The sequence below is a fragment of the Phascolarctos cinereus genome, unplaced genomic scaffold (assembly GCF_003287225.1).
Source record: "Phascolarctos cinereus isolate Bilbo 61053 unplaced genomic scaffold, phaCin_HiC Scaffold_3;HRSCAF=262, whole genome shotgun sequence".
Taxonomy (NCBI): domain Eukaryota; kingdom Metazoa; phylum Chordata; class Mammalia; order Diprotodontia; family Phascolarctidae; genus Phascolarctos; species Phascolarctos cinereus.
The window spans coordinates 248,369,069-248,393,467 of NW_027555736.1; the positions used below are offsets into that span (position 1 = coordinate 248,369,069).

A 24,399-nucleotide genomic window follows, 5' to 3' on the forward strand; every position below is an offset into this window, starting at 1 on the left:
CCCCCCCTTTTGATTTAAGTGTTTTGATATATTGAAGTTTATATATGTTAATCAATAAACTTTTAAGTACCTACCAGGTGCCAGACTCTGTACTAGGCACCGAAGTTACAAATATGAACAAATGAAACCATCTCTGTCTTCTTGGAGCTTATATTTAATAAGAGCAAATACGGTATCTTCATATATAAGTATGTACAAGGTAATACAAATGTGTACTAGCAATTGACTGGGGACTGGGAGTACAAATCAGGAACGTAAAAGGTGGTTTGTTTTGTTTTGTTTTTTTAAGCTATGTATTGAAAGAAGAGTGAAATTCTCTCAGGTGGAGGTGAGAAGAGAGGGAGGGAATGCTTGGCAGTCATGCAGGACAGCCAGTGGAAATGGTTGGAGACTTGAGATAAAGTGTTGTGTTTGAGAAAATAGAAAGTCAGTTTGGCTGTACCTCAGAGTAGAAGAAGGGAAATAATGACATCTCTCATCTGATCCTGTCATTTCTGGCTAGGTTACCAATGATTATAGTAACTCTCTACTGGTTCACATCTTTCACTTCTCCAGTCTATGTCTCACAGAATTGCCAAAGTACAAAGGGATGTTTCTAAGCTCTGATTGTGTCACTCATCTGCTTAAGAAGCTCCAGTGGCTGTTTAACTGCTTCTAGGATTAAATACAGTCTCCCCTGAAAGTCTTTTATAGCAGAAGTATCAGATGTGCTCTCTGCGAATCTAAACCAAATTAAAATTTAATTGCAAAATACTTAACAAAATAAAAATACAATAAAATATAGATAACATATTTTCAAATTAAGTCAATATGTAATCCACGGACATCCTTACGTACAGATTAGTGGTCCATTTCTATTTGTTTGACACTATTGCTTAGCAGACCTGATCCAGCCATCCTCTCTAGACTAAATGCATTTCTCTGTCGTGGACTTCATGTTCTAACCAATTTCACCTTCCCTGTAAGAGCCTTTGTGAAAGCTGCTATTTTTCATATTGGGAATGAACTCTCTTGAGCACTCAGATCAAGTGCCGCCCCCCATACGAGGTCTGTCTTGATACTCCTTATAGGCTCGTAGACCAGCAATATCTCTACAGGAAAACATCGGACTGAGCCCTAGGAAACTTAAGTTCTAGTAGTGACTCATACTAACTATTTCAGCACTTTCAACTTTCTTTTCCTCTTTGTCAACAAGAGTTTTGGTTTTTCAGTCCCCTTCCAGATTTAAGTTTAATTGTGATATCCAAGATTGTTTGTGATCTATGTATACCCACAAACGTTGAAATTCTGTTATGACTGGTGGAGGAGCAGTACCTTTTATGTACCCCTTGAGGGAGTAGTAGCTTAACCCACTCATGTATTATAATCCCAGGAAATCTCATTTCTGAATTTCAGACAAAGGGGTAGGGTGCCAGTAATTCCATATGATATGGGTTAGTGGTAGAACAAAAGTATTTCCTTTTTACCAGGCAATCCTCCTGAAATACAGCAATTATAGAACACCCTTCTGTACATCAGTAAAGGTTATTAAGGCATGAATTAAAAGTGAGGGAAATTTTGCATAACTTTTTGGGCCTAGGTCTTTTTCTTTTTTTTCCCAAATCTCTCACAAGAAACACTAGGTGTAAGGGAAGAGAGATTTATATTTGGAAATCAGTGTGTTAAAAATAAGACCCTTCTAATGAGCCTAGAAAAGATTTCCCCTTTCACTTTTGTCCAAATATCTTTTTTTTTTAATAGTAGTCCTCAGCAAAGACTTCTAGTTTGAATTGTGAATAACTATATTTAGAACTTTTCAGAGAAAGAACCAATGTTAAGTCTCAGCCCTCAGTGAGGACATTTCTTTTTAGGGCCCTTACCAGAGTGTCATTATTCTCCCTTTGCCTGCATACCTGGTCACCAAAAGGTAGACTTTATCTTTCCCCATCCACCTACTTCCTTAAAATACTTTCAAATTTTATTATTAACTTAACAGTGTTCAATAAAAATGAACATTCTAGTATATGAGGAACAAAAAAGATCGTATATTAAAGCATGAATTCCTGTTGCTCCCAGTTTTTTCTGTCTCCTTGTGCTTCTTTTCAATGACTAACCCAAAATGACAAATAATACTACCTTTTGAACTGAAAAATATAGGCTAATCTCTGATTTGTTCACAAGAGTAAAATTTCCTCTTAATCCTTATATGTGTGCTGTGTAGTCTATAGCCTAATGGAACAGCAGATTGGTAATGGCAATCTATATTAAAAACTCTGGAAACCTTAAAAATAAATGGGCCTTTCTTTGATATGTTAAACAGTATCTTAAACCAAGACCTAGCATTATCTATGACAGCTAGATGGTGCAGTGGATAGAATGTTAGGTCTAAAGTCAGGAATACTCATCTTCCTGAGTTCAGATATGGCTTCAGACACTTACTAGCTCTGTGACCCTGGGCAAGTCACTTAACCCTGTTTGCCTCAGTTTCTTATCTGTAAAATGAGCTGCGGAAAGAAATGGCAGACCGTTCTAGCTTTGCCAGGAAAACTTCAAATGGGATCATGAAGAGTTGGACATGATTGAAATGATTGAACAACTACAACAGAAGCATTATGTGTGGTAAAAAATTGTGGAGGTCATTCCATCAGAAGTAAAGGAAGGATATCCTTTGTTACAGTTATAATGTGATACAGTTCTGTAAATGCTATCTATAGCAATAAAATAAGAAAAAGAAATTGAGGTTAACAAGTATAGTCTGAGAAGAAAATAGGTTTTTGCAGATAATGATTTAGAGAATTCAGGAGCAGTGGTGTCAAATAAAGCAGCCTCTAAACCATACAGAAGGATATCTGCAGGCATTAACTTTTAAAATCGTATTTGTAGGTTTCTTTTTAAATTAACACATCAACTCTAAAATCAGATAGGAACTAAATTTTAATCTGACTTAGACTGTACTCAGGAGTACCTTACTGGCAGTGTTGAACATCTCTGACCAAGAAGTTCAGCTAAGAAATAGAAAAATTATTTCAGTAAAGTAACAGGACCACCAAAATATTCAGCTCTTATATTTTAATACATGCAAATATATTTTAAAAGTATACATAAGATAAGAAAATAATTTCCTTTCAGTAATTGTAGAATGTATAAAATAGCACAACAATATAGACACAGAAATCATATTATGATCAGTACAAAGCACTCTAGAAATAAAGGAAGACAAATAGAGTAAGATTAATTATTTCTTAGCTGGGATGTGCTTATGTAAACATGCCAGTGCTTCCTAAGCTAATTAGATTTAGGGTCATACTCAAATAACAAAATTCTTCTGGAAAAACAAAAATAAAAAGTCTCAAGGAAAAAAAAAGTTGGGAGGGCTAGCATTATAAAACATAGTAATCATGAGAACTATTTGGTATCCATTAAAAAATAGAAAAGTAGGTCATTGAAACAGATTAGGTATACAAGACCAAGAAGCATGCAGACATAGAAGCGTAATGTTTGATAAATCCAGTTAAGTCCAAATTCTGGGTTAAGGACTCACTGTTTGACCAAAATAGCTGGAAAAATTGGAAAGAAGACTGATATAAATTGGCTCCAGATGGCTACATGATCTAAGTATAAAAGGTCATATAAATTAGAGTAGCAGGGAAAGAGAGTTCAGCTGGGTTGCTGCCTGTATGCTGCCATCTTGGCTTTATCTCTGGCACAGAGGAATGCCAACCCTATTCTCTATTTCCACATCACCAATTCTCTATTGGGCATTTCACACTGGGTGTTCCATTAATATATCAAACTCATTATGTCCAAAACAACTTCTTATTCTCCTCCCCAGCCCTGCACCCTCATCCAGACTATCCTTCTGCCCTTCACATTTCTCTTTTTGTTTCCTGGTATCTTCCCAGAATCTCAGTATCTTCCTAGGCTCCCTGGTTTGCTGCCTTAGCATTATCCTAGATTCTTTACTTCTCCTTTACTGAGTGCTAAAATGCACATGAATTTTTCATTGATATCAAATGATTACCATAGATAGTGCTAATCAACTTAAGAACATAGAGTTGGAAGGAACTCTAAGGGCCTTCTTTTTCGAACCCTTCTTTTGCAAATGAGGAAAGTGCCGTCCAGAAAGGTTGTCAGAGATCTTGCAGGTTATAGATAGTAGAGATCTTCTGACTCCAAATCCGGTCCCCTACTACAGAAATTTTCTTGGTTTCATTACACTGTCCTAGTAGAAGGTTGCTACCTGCCAACTACATAGCAAGTTTAAGTACTTTTTTCCATTTACTGTTTTACACTTCAACAATCATCTGAGTTTTTCTATTTAAAAGATTTAAAAGATTTAGCTAAGTATTGCAGGAAAACTAGAGATGATAAGCAAAATAGTAGAAGGGACTTTTCTGATTTGCATGAATTAAGTTCTTTTCACCAATCCTTTTCTGTGTAGCTGACAAAGCTGTTGCTCTGGCAACAAATTGTCTTGCTCCACAGAATACAGAAGAATCTTAATAAATGAAAATTCTTAGCTACTGCCTAATGCTGTGGGGGAAAAGAGATTTTAAACATTTGAATGTTTTGGGCAGCCAGCTCAGTCATATTTATATAGGTGAGGTGTGAGGTAGTTGTGTGTTTCTTTGATTTTTGTGTAGCTGAATACTCAGGACATGTAGTATAAGTGAAATTTCACACTTGTGGCATTCCTACATTGATTTTTCCAGCTTTTCCTACACCAGTAGTTAGATGACTCTAGTTCCTAATACCTGTTTTCAGTGAACTTGGCATTCTTCTGTAGCGTCTATGAGCTACTCCTTTTATTTAACATATATGTAAACTGTGAGTTTAAGTGACTTGCCCAAGGAGCATTGTTGGTAACTGACCCTTGTTTTGGAACCCTGGTCTTATTTCCAAATTAGGTGTTCCTTCTGTTCTACCCTGGCTTAAAAATGTCCACTTCTACCTGAAGCCAAAGCTGTTATTTATTTCCTATTTCTTGCTTTGTGTCATTCTTGGGAGCTGGATTGCTGTAGCACTTCCTGTCCTCTATATATAGAGGAATTTTGATGACTAAAGTTAACCAGACGGATCAAACTCCTGAATTACAGCTTTTCTTTCTTTTCTGCACTATTAGCTGCCTGCTTTAATTTGCATTCCTGTTCTCTTCTTTGGCTCTAGCTTGATATTCTTCTGCTTCTCTTCACTCTTAATTTATCATTTTCTAGTATATGGGTGTCTCTTCTTGCTTTCCTCCTCCTTGATTCCTTCCTTTTTCTGCCCCAATTTTTATTAATCCCTCCTGTTTTTATTTTGTCACATACTGATTCCTTTAGCTAACTTTTCCTTTCTGGCTCATGCGCTCTCACATTTCTGAGTCACAGGAACCTGGGACCCACACACCTTTGGAACTAGCTATATAGTAGTAATGAGATGGATTTCTGAATTTATATTTATTGCAAATCCACAGTGTCTCCATTGAGAATCCATGATTAGCTGGCTATGTCTGTAGGGTTTTTCACAGCCTTCTATCCTGACTTCAAGCCAGTATTGAAGTAGTCTTGGCTCTATCTTTCTGTGATTCCAATTTTTTTATTCTCTCAGTATTTCAAAATTTGGGTGTGTTGTCTGTGGAACTTAAAGCTGATTTATATCTCATGTCATAATTGTTTAATATATTGACATTTTAATAGTTCAGTAGCATTGTAGGTTTGGAGCTAGAAGTGACTTAGTGATTTAGAGCTATAGAAGGTCATTTAGTTCAAACCTCTTTTTCTACAGATCACTTGAGACCCAGAAATTTTAAGTGCCTTGTCCCAAGCTCCCACAGGTAGTAAAGTGGCAAATCCAGGATTTAAACCCAGTTCCCTTAACTCCAAATCTAAAATATTCCCAAACATCTAGAATTTATGATTTTAAAGTCAGAGGATTATATTATAGTCTTATGCCTTAAAAATCATCTAGTCCAACTTCTTCCCAGGAATCCCCATTACAAAATCACTTGGAGATTATTGGATTTATCCACCTAAATCAGAACATTTCAGTTGACAGGGACCTCACTAGGTTCTTTCATGACAGCCTGTTCCATTGTCATACAATTCTAATTAAGAGTCTCTTCCTTATAGTGAGTTATATTTGTTTCCATGTAACAACACAATTTTTTTCCATAGAAACAATGTTGTAAATGTCAGGTGGGCGTCCAAGGTCAGTCCACAAAAGTCCGTTTAACCCTCGTTATGGGAAGGTTCAGCTTGACAACAGGAATATTCTTATCCCTCACGTCCAGCAGTACTAGGGGTAGTTGAATAAGCAAGGTAAGATGGATGGGGTTTGTGGAGCCAACAGTCAAGGGGCTCTTCTCTTGAGAAGAGGATGGAGTAACTCTTTAATCTGAATGGTGTCAATTTACATTTATATAAAATAAGGTAATTTTCACTCAGGTAGAATGAATTGGAGAATAAAGGATAATTGGGTAGTCTGGATTAAAATTCCCCAGCTGTATTTTGATTTTAAGTCAGGTATTTCCTATATACCATATTTGGTTTGGTAATTTTAAAAGAAGTATAATAAAATAGACTTACTCTTTTTATTTTGTATTTTTTTTTATTTTTAGGCAGTTGGGGTTAAGTGACTTGCCCAAGGTCACACAGCTAGTGAGTGTCAAGTGTTTGGTCTGAGGTTGGATTTGAACTCAAGTCCTCCTGACTTCAGGGCTGATGCTCTATCCACTACGTTACCTAGCTGTCCCAAATAGACTTACTCTTAAAACTATTGAATATAACGTTTCGTAGGGGGTTGAGGAAGTATTTCAGGATCTTTCAAGTATGTGTCTTATTATTATTAACATTCACTTACTGGATTCTAGATAAATAAGAGCTTTAGTTTAATTTTCAATAATTAGCCTGCTTTCATTAGCATATAAAATAGATTCCATGACTGGAAACTCAGGCTAATTTGAGATTCTGACTAAATTTGCCTTTTATTTCCTACAACATTTAGAATTTGTCTTATTTACTTCCTCAATTAAAATAAGTTTAAATTTGATTTTTGAGACCTTTGGGAATATGTTAAAATGTTAAAATCTCCTTGGGGTATTGCAGAATCAAATTTGAGAGTTGACAGTTTTAATTTTCTAGGAGTATGTATATCATGCATTCCCTTGTTTTCTCCCTCAGACTTAAGCATAGAAAATTACTAGAACTCCTACACAAATTTGTGCTGACTTGGAATTTTAGTTATTTAGTACTGCTATTTGCTTAGTATCATGTAAAGTTCTAGCACTTGCCTCCATAAATCTGGTATCAGCTTATTTTAAAGAAAATTAGTCAAAATATGTTAATTTATACTATCACCTATATTAGGATCTATATGAATAGTTCCTTTTACTGAAGGGTACAGCTCAATTTGTATAGAGTTTGAGTGAACTAGAACAGTTGTAGGGAACCTGTTGGCCCTTTAGGTCCTCAGATGCAGCACTTTGATTGAACCCAGATTTGTTCTGTGAAGTTTGGGTTCAGTCAAAACGCCACACTTGAAGACCTAGAGGGCCACATGTGACCTCAAGGCTACAGGTTCCCCATTCCTAAACTAGAATATATTACCACATCAGCAGTACATTCAAGTTGTTTTTTCCCAGTAGTAGGGATGTATTATGATAAGCCCATGTCCTTTTGCTCAGTACCCATCATAACTAAAGGCATGCATTTTTTTAAGATGCTGATCGTAATTAGGAGTATTATAACACTTAGCTTCCCATTGAGAATAATTCTGAGCTAGCTTTTAGTTTTGTCTCATCAGTACCACTTTATCCAAATGTCAGTCACCTGCTAAGGTGATGCTTAAAAAATTTAAAAGTTTGTTGCTTAGCAGCCTAGCAATGAAAAATGTGTGCTTTATACGATATCATGATCATGCATATACTATCTTATGCATCTTCAGTTCTCAGAGAAGACAGTATTTTTTTTTCCTTTTTGGTTAGGCAGTGGGGTTAAGTGACTTGCCCAGGGTCACACAGCTAGTAAGTGTCAAGTGTCTGAAGTCATATTTGAACTCAGGTCCTCCTGACTCCAAGGCCCAGAGCTCTATCACTGCGCCACCTAGCTGTCCTTTATTTCTTTTTTTTTTTTTTTTTTTTTTTTTTTAAAGACTTAGACTATGTAGTCTTTATTAAGAATACTTATATTGGGTCAGCTAAGTGGTGCAGTGGATAGAGTGCCAGCCCTGGATTCAGGATGGACCTGAGTTCAAAGCCAGGCTCAGACACATAACACTCACTAGCTGTGTGACCCTGGGTAGGTCACTTAACCCCATTGCCTAGCCAAAAAAAAAAATACTTATATTAAAACTTTTTAGTCAGCATTAATATTTTTGTCAAAATGAATTTGGTAGAGTTTTTTCCTTTGTTTTGGAGAAGAAAACATTTAAGGTTTTTCTGTTTTTCTTTGGGCTTCTGAACCTTTTTTTGAGGCAGCTAGATGGCACAAGGGATAGAGTGTTGGATTTGAAGTCAGGAAGAGCTGAGTTCAAATCCTTCTTAAGACATTTACTAGCTGCACGAACCCAGACAGGTAAGGTTCTGACAAGATACCTCTGTCAGCCTCAGTGCCCTCATCTCTAAAATGGGGTTAATAAAAACACCTACCTCATTAAATTGTTGAGGATCAAATGAGGTGAGACAGAGCTTTGCACACCTTTAAAAGTACTGTATAAACACCATTTTTAATATTGTTCTTCCCCTCCCCCCCTTCCAGTGTAGTGACATCTGTATGGTTATCTGTGGAGTTGTATATCCATCCCTCTCCCTGTAATTGCATCTGTTGGGCACTTAATCTTACTGGCTCACAGATGGGATTTTTCCCAGCACTGCTGTTGCTGTTGGGCTTCCAGATGATGTGAACTATGGCATCTGATCATCCCTGAAGGCAAGGGGTCAAGTTTTTGCTTTCTCCCTTATGTCACTTGAATCAGAAAATTATTCTTCTCCTTTTTTGGTAATGCCACATAATCCCAAGTGATTGGAATAGCTCTCTTAGGCCCAGATAACAAATGGCATAGATTTACGGATCAGTAAACTGTATATATGCAGTCAGCAAACTGTAGTCTTATATTTGTTATATGGCTAGTGAACGAAGAATAGTTTTATCTCTTTAAGTACAATACTTTACTTAAAAATATAAAAAAAAACCATTGGGGAGTTTGGAGGACATTGGAGAGAGGGAGTGCTTAAATGCCTGACCGCTGGTGTAATGATTGTTTTGATAAAACAAAGGTTAAAAAGTGAATTTTTTTGAATTTTAAGGCTGTAGTTGGCAAAACACAGGCAAGTTTGCATGTTGATGTGATTCTGGTTCAGTTGAGTACCGTAATTTCCTTTTATCTCTATCGAAAAGCTCAAATGATAACTTTAGGTCTGGTGGGGGTGAGGGAGAGGTGCCTTTTATATAATAGTGGAGATGCCAGGGACAAAGTTGCTAGGGCCTTGCCCCTCATTATACATGAAATATAGAAACCTTTATTTTCTACCTGCCTTCATTGTAGGGTCTACTGTGCAGTAGTATCATAACTTCATATTTGGCTTGAATTTCCAGCTATGCCCACAGCCCAGGGGCTTCATTCCCTTTCCAAAGTTTATTTGCATCAGAGGGGCTTCTCCTGTCTGACTTCAGTGCATGTGTAAGCCTGGCCCAGCTCAGGAACAAATGATGAATTTGAGGAATTCAAAGAAATATGAAGAGCCTTATTAAATGAATTGAAGCTAGGTAAAGTAAGCAGAGCCATCAAAAATATACATACAATGACTGCTGCAGTGTAAATGGGAAAAGAGTAAAATGAATTAATGACTGTGTTATGTTAGTGACATGCCAGGCACTAGAGAAGAGATGAGAAAATGTACTTCCTCTTCTTGAAAGAGGATGGAGGGGGAGTCTCTCTATGTGTGTGAAATATTGAAATGTTGTTGTATACCTGCGTGTTGATTAGTTTTGCTGAATTGGGTTTTTTGTTTGTTTTTAGAAATCTTTAGAAAACAAGGGAGGTTTTGATGGTTGGGGAGTGAGGAGAGTATATTCAGAAATGAATTGTGATGTTAAAAAAAGGCATTCATAAAATCTAAACTAGGAAGAAGAGATTAATAATATAAGTAAATTTAAAAATCATCACAATACTTAGTTTCTGTAGCATGAATCTTATAGATCCCATGGGTGCTATCTATTCAGATATAGTAATGAGAACAAATAGTAATGCTTCTATTCTGAAGATAAACGGTGTCTGCCACATACAAAAAAAAATTCACTTTATTTACTCTTCACTTGGTGGTGGATCAGAGTTAAGTGATTTACTCTTGAGTATTTTATTTGGTGAATTATTTTGGGAAGACCCTGAAGTACTTGGCATGGGTACCAATGGAGGATCCTTGGGAAAAGGACTACAGTAGATCTAGACTTAAGAGCATCCAAAGCTCTTTGATTTCTAGCCAAATAAAATTGTTATTCTAATTACTGTGAGCCATCCAGTTTTACTTTTCTCTATTGGAATTATCCCATGTAGTCTCCTGAGGAAAGACAAATGTAGTTTTATCTTTTGTAAATAGCAGCAGCTATTGATAAAAACCTATTTGTAGCAATTTAGTTCTTGACCTAATAAGAAAAACTAGCACATAAAAAATCCAGAGTATTTTTATAGAGAAATATCTTGAAAATATGGTATACCAGGTTTGTGGGTTTGCTACTGCCATATCCTTGTGGGCAAATTCTTTATAATTCATTTCCTGAGCCTGTGGGTATGATCTTTATCTTTAAATTCCATTCAAATTACATTTTGTTTAATCTGATGTCCTTTATCATTGGAGCCCCTTATTTTAACCTCTAGTAGAAGCTATTTTAATTAAAATTAGTTTTATGTATCATAATTTGTAAATCCAAATGAAGATTTTGACCAACTATAAATTGCTGTGAAGACTAGTAGACTCAGCAATATATAAAATTTGCCATTCTGTTGCAAATTCTGATTTATACTTTTCATCATTTCTTAGATTTCCTTCATGGAGAGAGTCTCATAGTACGATCATGAAGTTTCTGTTTCAAGAAGTTTCTTCGGGAATAAAAATGAATTTTATATGGCAGAATCAAGATAATTGGTTTGATATATAAAAAAGGCGGTACATATTTTTAATAAATAACCATGACAACTTTCCATATGAATGGGCATGTTACAGATGAATCAGACATTGAAGTAAAAAATGTTGATCTGACATCTCCAGAAGAGCCTCAAAGACATCGAGAGATGGCGGTTGATTGTCCTGGGGATTTGGGAACAAGAATGATGCCAGTACGTCGAAGTACACAACTGGAACGAATTCGCCAACAGCAAGAGGACATGAGGCGTAGGAGAGAAGAAGAAGGAAAAAAACAAGAACTGGACCTTAATTCTTCCATGAGACTTAAGAAACTAGCACAAATTCCTCCCAAAATTGGAATAGATAATCCTATATTTGATACTGAGGAAGGAGTTGTCTTGGAGAGTCCTCATTATGCTGTGAAGATACTAGGTAAGTAGAAAATATAAAGTAATATAAAATACATGCTTTAGTATACATGTATAATTTTATATCATAAAATATCAGAGGTCAGAAGAGTTGTAACAGTGAATGAAGAGGTAAAGAAAGAGCCAGAATCTTGTTATAGAGTCATAGAAACTCCAATTTTAAGAAAACTTTGAAGCCATATATGAAGTCCACTCTGTACCTAAACAAGAATCCTTTCTACAATACTCCAATAAGTGGTCATCAAATCTTTTCTTTCAAGTACCGTAGGGAGTAGGAGTACTATTTTTTTTTAAAACAGAACAAGATAATGTTCATGATTACTTCTTTGTATTATAATTTGAAATACAGTACCACTGGACCCACTTCTGGCCTACATTTTTTCCGTAGTTTGCCTTGAGATTCCTGAATTTTTGTTACTCCAAATCAGTATATTTCATTGTATAAAGAAATTCTTTGGTAGTTGACCATTTACAGATTAAGTGTGTAAATTTAGGTGGCATTGCTATTTTTTATATTGACAGTACCCTACCACGAGCAGTTAAAATCTCGTCATTGTTTTAGTCATCTTTTATGTATTTTTGTAGTTGTATTTATATAATTCCTGTGTACATCTTAGTAAGTGGATTCCCAGATATTTTATACATTCTATAGTTACTTAGAATGAAATTTTTTTTCTACCTCCTCAGTTTTTTTTTAGTTAAAAGAAAAGCTGATTTTTGTGGGTTTACTTTATATCCAGCTACTTTACCAGTTGTTAATTATTTTAGTTAATTTTGTTGACTCTTTAGAATTCTCCAAATAAATAATCACAGCATCTATAGAAAGTGGTAACTATTTTTGCTCTTTGGCTGTGTTTCCACCCTCAATTTCTTTTTCTTGTTTTATTACTTCACAAGGGAAAACCAGATTGATTGAGGTTAAGAGAGTTTGAGGAGCAGAAGTAGAGGCAATGAATCTAGACTAGAAAACTTTTTTTAAAGGAGTTTGGCTGAGAATGTGATGTTGGATGCAGTTTGATAGTTATAAGGGATGATAGGATCTAGGGAGTCGTTTTTTAAGAAAGAGGAAAACTGAGATGTGTTAATAGGTAGCTAGGAAACAAGTAAATAGGGAAAGACTGAAGGTGAAAGAAGAGGGAAGGAATCTGCTTGAGAAAGAGACTGGGGATGGGACCAAGGGTAAAAATAGAAGGGTGGTGACTTTGGTAAGAAAGAGACTTGAGAAATGAAGGAAATGGCTGGGGATAAAGTCAAGCTGCTATGAGAAGAGGGAATTGTCAAATAAGAAGAGGTAACTCCCAGCAAAATAATATTTGGATGTTGGGAGTGTAAAATATGAAGTCAGGTCCTCTTGGATGGGAGTTGTGGTGGAGAAAATTCTGAGGGAAGGTTTAAGGAGAGAAGAGATTGGTAATAAAGGTCCCATAGGGAGGAGGATTTAGGAATTAATTAGGGAGGAGAAGGATTGCCTTGGTGTAGTGAGTGCCCACTTAAGATTGCCGCTATTTCAGAAAATTCTCCATCTCTGTTAAGCAGTATATGAGCATCAGGGAAGGAAGCAGATGGTATGAGTAGTCCGGGTAGGTATTTGGAAAGGTGTGAGCAGTGATAAAGCAAAGGTGCTAAGTAATCTAGAGGAGAAGGTTCATCAGAGATCAGAGATTAGAATGGAAGGAGAGTATAGTCAAAGCTGTAATAGCCTGATAAAATCCTTGGAGATGAGAGATTGTAGGTTGGGGTGAGGAGGGAAAAAATAATTTTGGGAGGAGTAAGGCATACAGAGAGGTGGAATGATAGTGATTGGATAAAGGAATTTCAACATTGGTTATTCAAGTAAATCCCTCCACGTGAATAACTTGATCAAGGGTATATCCATATTTGTGCATGGCTAAGGCAATTTAGGTGTCTGGACCAGCTTTTTTGTCCCTTAGAACGAATTTGTTAAGCCCTCTTTTTATTTTTTTGCAAATAATTTTTTCAGTATTGGAACTAATTGTTCTTTGGATTTTATATAGAACCTTATAGAGAATTTGCTTGTAAAACCATATGATCTGACATTTTTTCCCCCAAGTGGGAGAGTATTTTGATTTATAAAATTTCTTTTTCTGAAATTGGGTTAAGGTCTTATTCTGTCAATTGTGGTCTTTCATGTTTTTGTAAATTTTCATTTCATTTAAGTTATAATAATAATAGCATTAATAAGAGGTGTCATTTACATGTTGTAAAGTATAGAAAGAGCTTTACAAATATAATCTAATTTTATCCTCACAACAACTCTAGAACTTAGGTACCTGTTATTATCCTCATTTTAGAGATAAGGAAACTGAGCTATGTAGAGGGCAAGCATCTTGCTTCCCCAGGGTCATAGAGCTAATAAATGACTGTTATAAGTTTTGTTGCTATATAACTGGACAATATAATTTCTTTCTTTTTTTAAAAAAAAATTTTTTTTTTTAAGCAATTGGGATTAAGTGACTTGCCCAGGGTCACACAGCTAGTAAGTGTCAAGTGTTTGGTCTGAGGCCGGATTTGAACTCAGGTCCTCCTGACTTCAGGGCCGGTGCTCTATCCACTGCGCCACCTAGCTGCCCCTGACAATATAATTTCTAATAAATTTCCTTTCCCAATCCTTTCATCTTCTGGCTCTCATTGAAATCTGGCTACTTGGCCACCCTTTCCAGCCCTGGTTTCACTGTGAAATATTTCCTTACCCTTCTCCCTTATCTCCATCACTCAATAACTTTTCTTCCTTTTGCAGTTTAGTCAATACATATCTACTACCCAGTCAGAATTCTGTAGTTGTTGTATTCTGACCTTCAGTTTCACCTCCCTTCTTTTCTCAGTGAGTTTAAGTGCCTGGCTCATAAATTTCCTCCTTATGTCCTTTTCTGCCCTCAGGCTAATTATTATTTCTTGAAATTTAGTGTCCAGATTTTTTTGTCTGGTCATTTTTAGGAATTTTTCATTTGAACCTTTTCTGGATAATTTGTTTTTGATTATAGATAACTTATGTTTAATTTTTTTCTTGTTGTCTTTTTTCTAATATTGTTATTTCATAGAATTGAGTTCTGTTTACTCTTTTCCAGGAAGGTATACTATTTGGGTAAAGTTTTCCATCTCTTCTAAACTATTCTCCTTTCAATTTTTTCTTCCTGACTTTTATTTTAATTTATTTCTAATTTTGTTATTTTAATTTAATTTCTTACAGACACTTGTAGATCATTTTTTTCCTCTGGGGCTCTGTTTATAGGTGTAGCGCTGCTTTCTTTTCTTGGTTTGCGTCTTAGGTTTCTTTTAACCCGTAGTATTTTTTCACTGTGTTCATTTCCCATTTTGGAGTGTTTTCTACGCTCAGCTGTCCTGATAGATGCTTATGGGGTATTGGAGATCACACTGTCCTTCTCCTCAGGGCAAATGCATGACCTCTCTGTTGCTGAGTTGTCCCTGTCTCCTAATAGGACTCTGTCTCTCCCTGCACATTGCCTTTTGGCTTCTGGCTTCTGTCCTGACAGTCCACAGCTGGAATCTTGCTTCAGGTCCCAGAGTATATCGTTTTTTGCTAACTTAGTATTCCTACCCCATTCAGTGCTTTTCCTGGCCACATGCCTTTCCCTACCTCATTTTGCCCATTGTGACTCACTGGTACAACTTTTCTAACAACTTCTCAGCATTCTTTTAAAAAATAAGTTTTTATTACTGTCTTCTGATTGTTGCATCATCGTAGTTATTTATCCCAAGTATCCCCTTCTCCTCTCAGAGAGCCATATAAAAGTATTTTTAGAGAGGAAAAAAAAATCAACACAACTGATCAGTACATTAACAAAGCCTTGAAATGTGCAATATGTAAAACTTGAGGACTTCCCAGCTCCATGAAGAAGTGGGTTGGGTTGGTGGTATCCACTCCAGTCTCTTCATATGAGTCCAGATTGATCTTTATAATTTTGTTACATTTATTTACTTTTTTTTTTAGTGTGTAGTGGTTTGTCCCATATACATTGTTTTCTATTCATCGTTTTCTTGATTTTATACCAGTTTATGTAGATCTTTCGAAGCTTCTCTGTATTCAACACTTTCATCATTTCCTGAAGTACTATTCTTAAATCTTCTTTTACTTTCATGTACTACAATATGTTTATTCATTCTCCAATTGATGGGCATCTACTTTGTTTACAATTCTTAACCATCACAAAAGGTGTTGCTATAACTACTTCAGAATATATGGGGACTTTCTTCTTATCAATGGCTTCCTTGGGGCATAAATTTACCATTCTTTTCCAGAATGGTTGTACCACTTCACAGCTCCACCAACAATGTGTTAATGTGCCTTTTATTCTACAACTCCTCCAACATTGACTATTGCCATTTTTTGAGCATTTTTTTTGAGTTTACAGGCTATCAGGATTGTTTTAATTTACATTTCTCTTAATAATTTGGATTGTTCTTTCATTCTGTTAGTTTTATTTTGTGTATATCTTTTTTTTTTAATGTTTCCTGTAGGGTTTTGTTTAATCTGTCACACTTTTTCATTTTATTAGATTGTTTAATTCATTCACATTTAAAGTTATGAGAGGTTTATATTTTCCTCCATCTGTCCGCCCAGCCAAAGTAATAATTTTCCCTCCGCTTCTATAAATATGATACTGTGTTCCTTTAGTTACTTTCCCTCTTTTAAGGTGTCTCTGTTTCTACAAGTTTCCTTTCTCTCATCTTTGCTCCTCTCCTCTCATTTGTTAATTTGTTCCCTTTGAGTTTTTGCTTGTTAGTTCCTTAGTTGCTTTTTCTTTTTTGTTGTATAATTTCCTGTTACCCAGTTATATAATTCTTCTCTTTATTCCCTCGTAGACAAGTAGACTCCCCCCTCCTTTTCTCACCTTCAATTTGTCTTGTTCATTAGTTTGGGTTTTTTTCAATTTCATTTTTTTGCACCCTTTTCCCAAAATGATTTCCTTCACTTACTTCATTAGACCTTTTCTCTCTGTCTACTGTATTTTTATTTTTTTAGGCAATTGGGGTTAAGTGACTTGCCCAGGGTCACACAGCTAGTAAGTGTCAAGTGTTTGGTCTGAAGCTGATTTGAACTCAGGTCCTCCTGACTTCAGGGCTGATGCTCTATCCACTGCGACACCTCGCTGTGTGTGCCCCCCCCTTTTTTAAAGTTTTATTTTATGTAAATCTGTTGTTTGTTCTTCATTTTCAAAGAGGACCAATGACATCACAAGGTGATATCTTTTTTTTTTTTGCTTAGGCAATCAGGGTTGTGACTTGCCCACAGTCATACAGCTAATAAGTGCCAAGTGTCTAAGGCTAGATTTGAACTCAGGTCCTTCTGACTCCAAGGCCTGAGCTCTATCCACTGTGTGATATAGCTGCCTCTCTCTCTGTCTACTGTAGACTTTCATTCTCTGATTTATGATCCCTATAATTGTCTGGTCTCTCTTTTCTCTACAGTCATGCAATTAAAATATTCAAGGTATCCATTCTAGGTTCTCCCCTCTGTGTGGTTGCTACTACTGCCTTGCAGGGCTTTGCCCAGTGCATTTCCTTTTTCCATTGTGCCTCACTCCCAGAACAATGCCAGTTATTGCAGGTGTCAGGGATTAATATGCCCATGGTAGGACCTCCTCCTACCTGATTATATGGCCCATAACTGATTATACCCTGTTCTGATTACCTTTTTTTACCCATTTGCCTTCAAATCTCGCAGGGTCCATTCTGTCTCATTCTCCAACTCCTTCAGGTGTCATTTGACTTTAGGAATTTCAGTCCCTCTCCCCTCAGGTTTTTAAAAGCACCAAGTCTCCCAGGCCATACTCAGTGCAAGGTCCCCACCTCCTTCACAGATCATCTCTCTTCACCCATAGGAGTAGTAGAACCCCCTCCCACCACCAAAGTAAAGCTTCCCTTCCCTTTCCTCATTACTCATTCCATTATAAACTCTTTATCTTTCTGACAGTACAGGGGTCATACCTTTATTTGACCCTGTCACATTACTTTCCTCTGTCCCCCTTATGTCCGTTCCTACCTGTTTCGTACACTCTTTCATGTTGTATTGTTGTCCAACACTTAAAATTCACCTTCAGGCAGAGTAACACTGGCTTCTGTTCATAATGCCCCATGCTAATCTTTTTACTGTTACATATACCAGATTTCCACCTTCATTTGTATCCACTTGTGTGCAATTAGAAAAAAAATTTCTCACTGTTCTCTCTGCTGTTACTCTATTCCTGTTGCTGTCTTAAAGCAGGTGCATTCATTCCTCCTTCATTACTGTTGTTCAAGAAGCAAACAATCTCTTCATTTCTGGTTTTCTTTATAAAAATGTTTCAGCCTTTATTATTGAACATCCATCTCTTTTCATGCATAGTTAAGTTCAAATTATCAGGTTAGGTCACCCTGGGCTGCATCCTGAACTCCTTTGCTCTTCAGAACAACACTATTTATTCTAGGGGTGCAGCCAAGATGGCAGAGTAAAGGCAGGGACTCACTTGAGGTCTCCCCCAGACCCCTCCAAATACCTTTAAAAATGACTCTAGACAAATTCTAGAGCAGCAGAACCCATAAAAAGAGTGAAACAGATTTCCAGCCCAAGACAACCTGGAATGTCGACTGTAAAGATCTGTTACACCAGGCTAATAGAGCAGCACAGTCTGTGCTCAGGCTGTGCCAGGGCCAGAATGGGCCTCAGCAAACCCGGAGCAGGCCTTGGGACTGAATCACTAGCAGCCGTGGTGATTTCCAGCCTTCTCAGCCTACAAATGCCAAAGACAACTTAGAAAGTAAACAGGAAAGGTCTGTCAGACCTAGGTGAGAGGGGAGCGTAGTCCAGGGACCAACATAGCCCCAACCCCAGCAAACCCGGAGTAGGCTTTGGAGTGACTAAATCACCAGCAGCGGTGGCTGCTTCTGGAGCTCTCAGTCCGTAGATGGTAAGGGGATCAAACAACTGGTCAAAAGGTCTCATTATAGGGGTCTCTTTGCTAGCACTGAGGCAGGACTCTGTTGCTTTGTCTGTACTTGGATCTGAGTGGCAGTCCTAGGGCAAGGAGATGCTCCTAGCATAGCAGAGCTTGCGGCAGCAGTAGAGAGGGGACCCTCCTCACAGATCAAGGGCAGTAGAGGGAATCTTCCTCACAGTTCCAAGGCAGAAAAGAATGCTTGTGGTGGCTCACAGAGCAGATCACAGGTCAGGAAAGGAGTAAACACCTCTCCTTAGATCACACCACCTTGGAAGAACCAAAAACTTATAGGTCCCTGGAAGTATCTCTGAACACGGCTGCACAAAACCCCTGAAGCTTGCAACAGTTTGCCCTTCACACTGGAAGCAGAGCCCTACCTTAACAAAGAGTTAAAAAGTCAAGTAATAGGCTGGGGAAATGAGCAAACAATGGAAAAAGTTCTATTTATAGAAACTTATTTTAGTGATAAGGAAGATCAGAACACACACTCAGAAGGCAGAGTCAAAACTCTTATATCCAAAGCCTCCAAGAAAAATATGAATTAGTCTCAGGCCATAGAAGAGCTCAAAAAGGATTTGAAAATCAAGTAAGAGAAGTAGAGGAAAAATTGGGAAGAGAAATGAGAGTGATGCAAGAAAATCATGAAAAATGTCAATAGCTTGCTAAAAAAAATAGTGAAGAAAATAACACCTTAAAAAATAGACTAACCCAAATGGCAGAAGAGGTCCAAAAAGCCAATGAGGAGAAGAATGCCTTAAAAAGCAGAATTGGCCAAATGGAAAAGGAGGTCCAAAAGCTCACTGAAGAAAATAATTTCTTAAAAATTAGAATGGAGCAAATGGGAGCTAATGACTCTATGAGAAGTCAACAAATTATAAAACAAAACCAAAAGAATGAAGAAACAGAAGATAATGTGAAATATCTCATTGGAAAAACAACTGACCCGGAAAATAGATCCAGGGAGATAATTTTAAAATTATTGGACTATCTGAAAGCCATGATCAAAAAAAGAGCCTAGACATCATCTTTCAAGAAATCATCAAGGAAAACTGCTCTGATATTCTCAAACCAGAGGATAAAATAGAAATTGAAAGAATCCACCAGTCACATCCTGAAAGAGATCACCAAAGGAAAACTCCTAGGAATGCTGTAGCCAAACTCCGGAGTTCCCAGGTCAAGGAGAAAATATTGTAAGCAGACAGAAATAAACAATTCGAGTACTTGTAGAAACATAATCAGGATAACACAAGATTTAGTAGCTTCTACATGAAGGGATCAGAAGGCTTGGAATATGATATTCTAGAGGTCAGAGTAGCTAGGATTAAAACCAAGAATCATCTACCCAGCAAAACTGAGTATAATCCTTCAGGGGAAAAAATGGATATTCAGTGAAATAGAGGACTTTCGAGCATTCTTGATGAAAAGACCAGAGCTGAATAGAAAATTTGACTTTCAAGTAGAGAAGTATGGAAAAAACAGGAAAGAGAAATCATAAGGGACTCATTAAAGTTGAACTGTTTACCTTTTGGGTGAGAGAATTGTATTAGGTGGAGAAAGGGAGATGTAGAACGGGGTTAATTATCTCACATAAAAGAGGCAAGAAAAAGCTTTTACAGTGGAAGGGAAGAGGGAGAGGTGAGAAGGAATGAGTGAATCTTACTCTCATCAGATTTGGCTCAAGGAGGGAATAACATACATGCTTAATTGGGTATGGAAATCTATCTTCACCTACAGGAAAATAGGGGGGAAGGGGTTAAGAGAGGGGGGATGATAGAAGGGAGGGCACATTGGGGAAGGGGGTAATCAGAAGCCAACACTTGAGGAAAGACAGGGCCAAAGGAGAGAATAGAATAAATGGAACAGGAATAGGATGGAGGGTAATATAGTTAATCTTTCAAAACATGACTATTATGGAAGTGTTTTGCATGTATACTACACACGTATCACCCATATCCAATTGCTTGCCTTCTCGATGATGGTGGGTGGTGAGGGAGGAACGGAGAGAATTTGGAACTCAGAGTTTTAAAGATGAATGTTAAAATTGTTTTTCCATGTAACTGGGGAAAAATAAAATACTAAATAAAAATTTATAAAAAATGAAACTAAAAAAACCCCAACACTTTCATTCACTCTTATGTCTTCTAGGGGATATAGAATAGTCTTGTAAAATTTGAATGTTTTTTCTTTTGTCTTTTTCCTGATCACTTGTCCAGTCAGTCTTTGAACTCTGTCCTTGGGTCTCCTGTCTCTGATAAGTGAGAGTTCACGTTATCTTGCTCTAACCATTCCATCATACCATCTCTAAGCTATTGCCATACTTTCCAAGGTTAGTGTAACCCCTACCAATTCCCTGTGTTACACAACCCTTTTATGTGTTGCTTTCCTCCATTAGGACATACCTTCTTTGAGGATAGGGACTGTCTTGTTTGCTTGTGTTTGCATTTAGCAAAGTGTTTGGCTCAGAGACTGTTCGTAATGATTTCCTTCATCTGTGTAATTTATGTTATTCTTAATGTCTAAGGTTTTTTAAATTAAAAAAAAAATTGCAGTTAACACAAAAAAAGTGAACATTTCCATATAGACAATAAACCGGAAAAATACAATTGTATATGAACTTGTAAATTTCTGTTATGTATCACTTGATTTTTTTAAAGGTATAAAAATCATTTCAGCCTGTTACTTTCAAAGATATCTTCCTTGTCTCTTTTATTTTGAACTTTGTTTTCTTCTATTTCATTTTATTTTAAATTATTTATTGACCTTCATTTTTTGAAACAGCATTCTCACTAGCCCCCTGCAGCCCTCAATTCCCACCTTTCACCCTATTAAAAAATGAAATGAAACCATTGAAACATACTCGTAGTTGTCTAAAAATTTGTATTTCCTGCTTTTGAGTCCATTACTGCTCTGTTAGGATGCTTCTTCATTGCATTGATTAGAGTTCTTAAGTTTTTTTAAATTAAAATTATTTTTCTTTAAAATGTTGTATAAATTGTTTTTTTGGTTCTGCTCATTTCATTCTACATTCAACTATTAGTTTCAACATTTCTTTTTGTGTAGTATATGGGGTATCACCTAGGGACTTAATCTGAAATAAGTAGGCTATGATTGGCTACCTTGTTTTCCAAGTCTAAACTTTGTGGTAACCAAGTCAGGTCAGATCAACACAAGTCCCAGGGTTTCCCCAGCTTGACCTGGTCTACTGAGAGACTTCCTTGGGTCCCACTCCTGGGTGTGGCTTCCTTGGGTAGTTGGGGGGTTAGTATACAGCTATTGTCTTGAGGTTACCTTGGATTGCCCCTGTTCTGCATGTTGAAAGGTTACTGTGAGCTGAGCTCCATGATAGGGCTTTCCTGACTTAATCCTGGAGGCATCCTTCTAGATGTCTTTTTGTGTGATTTTTTTTTCCCCTTCATATCAGAAACTTGGGGATAGTTACTCCTGTCCTGCTGTTCTGCTCCTGCTTATTCCACCATTTTTAGTCTGTTTTTATGTCTTATTTTTTATAAAAATCACAAATAGGAAAAAAGCAATGCCATGTACACCAGTATAATATTTATGTACAATTAAAATTTTAATCCATTTTAATGTATTTTAATACTTTAAGAGTAAATAGTCCTAATGGTTTAAATGCCTTTGATCAAAGAACAAAATTATTTATTTGAATATTCATCGTGTGTAGAAATGGGGTTTGGTGGGGGTGGCTAGGTGGCGCAGTGGATAGAGCACTGGCCCTGAAGTCAGGAGACCTGAGTTTAAATCCATCCTCAGACCAAATACTTGTCAATAACTAGCTGTGTGACCCTGGGCAAGTCACTTAACCCCAATTGCCTATAAAAAAAAAAGGAAGAAAGAAATAGGGTTTGGAAAAGATGGTCTCTGAGGTTAGCTGTAAGTTTATGATTTTGCATTTTCCAACTCAAAAATAGTTCACCTGAAAACAAATGTTGTCACATTTGTAATATATAACATGTCTAGCAGTTGCCCTTTTAAGGATATATATCATTTTCCTATACATGTATCTACTATTTTCCTATACATTTATGTGTGCTCAATGTAAAACTAGGTTACTTAAGTGGAGCATTTTGTTTCTGGGAATTTAATCACTCATAGAGATGAACTGGTTACTGTTATAAATTACAGATGTCCCTAGGTTTCTTCACAAATTACAAATGAGATAGCATAACTGTTTGTAGTTGTGAGAGTGAATGATAAAGTTTAAATGTTTTTATAAGAAAAAGTGGGATAAAATACAACTTTATTTATAAATGAATTATATATGTAAAACTTTCATACTGTCTTTGTCATTTGTTGGTTTAAAAAAAATCCAAAAAACAAAAACTCCTGTATTCCTGATTTTTTTCTCCTTTTCCTGAAATGATTTATAATGCTTAACTTTGACTTTTTTAGAACACCTTTGAAAAAGTTTTAAATTGTAATCAATCTAGCGCTGCTTTAATTCTCTTGCATGTTTTTATTTAAATTGCTTTGTGCTTAATGTAAATAGACATTTCCTTTTTACCTCCGTGCAGTCAGTCAGTAAATATTAAGTGCCTACTTTGTGCTATGTGCTGGAGACAAAAAGGCAAAATATAGTTCCTGCTCACAAAGAGTTCACAATCTAATGGGGAAAGACAACACATAAAAGGAAGCTGGAAAATGAAATGAGGTTCCACACAAGCACTGGGGCGTGATAATGAGGTAGGCCCCTCCTTACATGGAAAATCTGGGAAAGACTCTCTGCCGTCCACCCTTCACCTTCTCCAATTGGGAAGGAGCCCCAGGGGAGAGGGAACTGAAGGAGGTACAAGTTTCAGAGTTGATATGATCTAGCAGGAGTATAAATTCTGGAGACAGTGGTGAAGTCCCAGAGAGCAGTCAGGAAATGATGAAACGGCCGCTCTGGGCTCCCTCTTTAAATAGCTTTATGTTTGTCCTCAAAAAACTTTGCCTATGTACAAACAGGTGAAAGCTTTAAATAAAGAGAAATATAATGATTAGCCCAAATCTATCTAATGAAGTATTAGAGTTTCCCCTTCGTACAGAAAATTAGAATACAGTTCTGTTGAATACTTTCTTTTTTCTAACTTGGTATATTCTATATTCTATTTTTTTATATTCTATAAAACTTTTGTGGAATCCTAAGGATCATTCTTTTGTGGAGATAAAACATTAGATCTCCTTCATTTAACTCTCTCCTTATCTGTCTGTAGTCTAGTTTTATTTCCCATGTTGTAAAAAAGGTCTTCAGAGTGATCCTTGAAGGAATTAGAATACTTTTCTTGCTTAGTTTGAAAACAATTTAAATTTAGTAAAAGATATTTGTGTATTTTGGGGGTTTTTTGGTTTGTTTTTTGGAAATGGCATATAAGGAACTTATGGAACCTATTCAATACAAATCTTCACTGTAAGTTGTTTCTGAAATTTATTATTGTCAGCTGTATTTCCTCTAATTTTGATGTATACTGTTTTAAGTTTTTATAGGAAAATGAAGTGTTACAGCTTTTCCTAGAAGTTACTCTTTTCCGCCCTCTTTATAACTGGCTACTACATTAAATTTTAGCAGAGACACTCCCCTGCAGTCCAATGTAGTGTTGATTAATACACACATTGCATTCCTGGTAGTACTTAGCAGTGAAACAGCCAGAATCTTATAAATGAGAGCAGGATGGAGGGAACTATTTGATTGAGAGGGAGCCTTCAGTTTCCAAAAGACAAACCTCACCTGTTGTAAGTAGACATATAACTTAATTTTTTTGTGTGTTAATTGGGTTGAGTAATGGTTAAGAAAAACATTTATGAATTACGAATGTTCAATATAGGGGAAATAACTATAAGAATAGAACATTTTAAAAAGGGATTTTCTATTTAAAATATAGTCAGGACTTTATAAATAAGAAATATTAGTGTGAGGAGAATTGGGCTTCATGTGTTTGTT

The 24,399-nt window shown here is 36.5% G+C and overlaps 1 protein-coding gene across 2 annotated transcripts in view; it reads left to right on the plus strand.

Moving 5' to 3' along the window:
* The window catches only part of PALS1 (protein associated with LIN7 1, MAGUK p55 family member), a 115,189-nt gene that overhangs the window by 34,451 nt on the left and 56,339 nt on the right, over window positions 1–24,399 (plus strand). For both annotated transcript variants that reach the window (XM_021004732.2, XM_021004734.2), the window contains exon 2: window positions 10,994–11,509. In XM_021004732.2, the coding sequence (XP_020860391.1) occupies window positions 11,143–11,509 (367 nt within the window). In that variant the 5' untranslated portion in view covers window positions 10,994–11,142. The remainder of the gene's footprint in view (window positions 1–10,993; window positions 11,510–24,399) is intronic.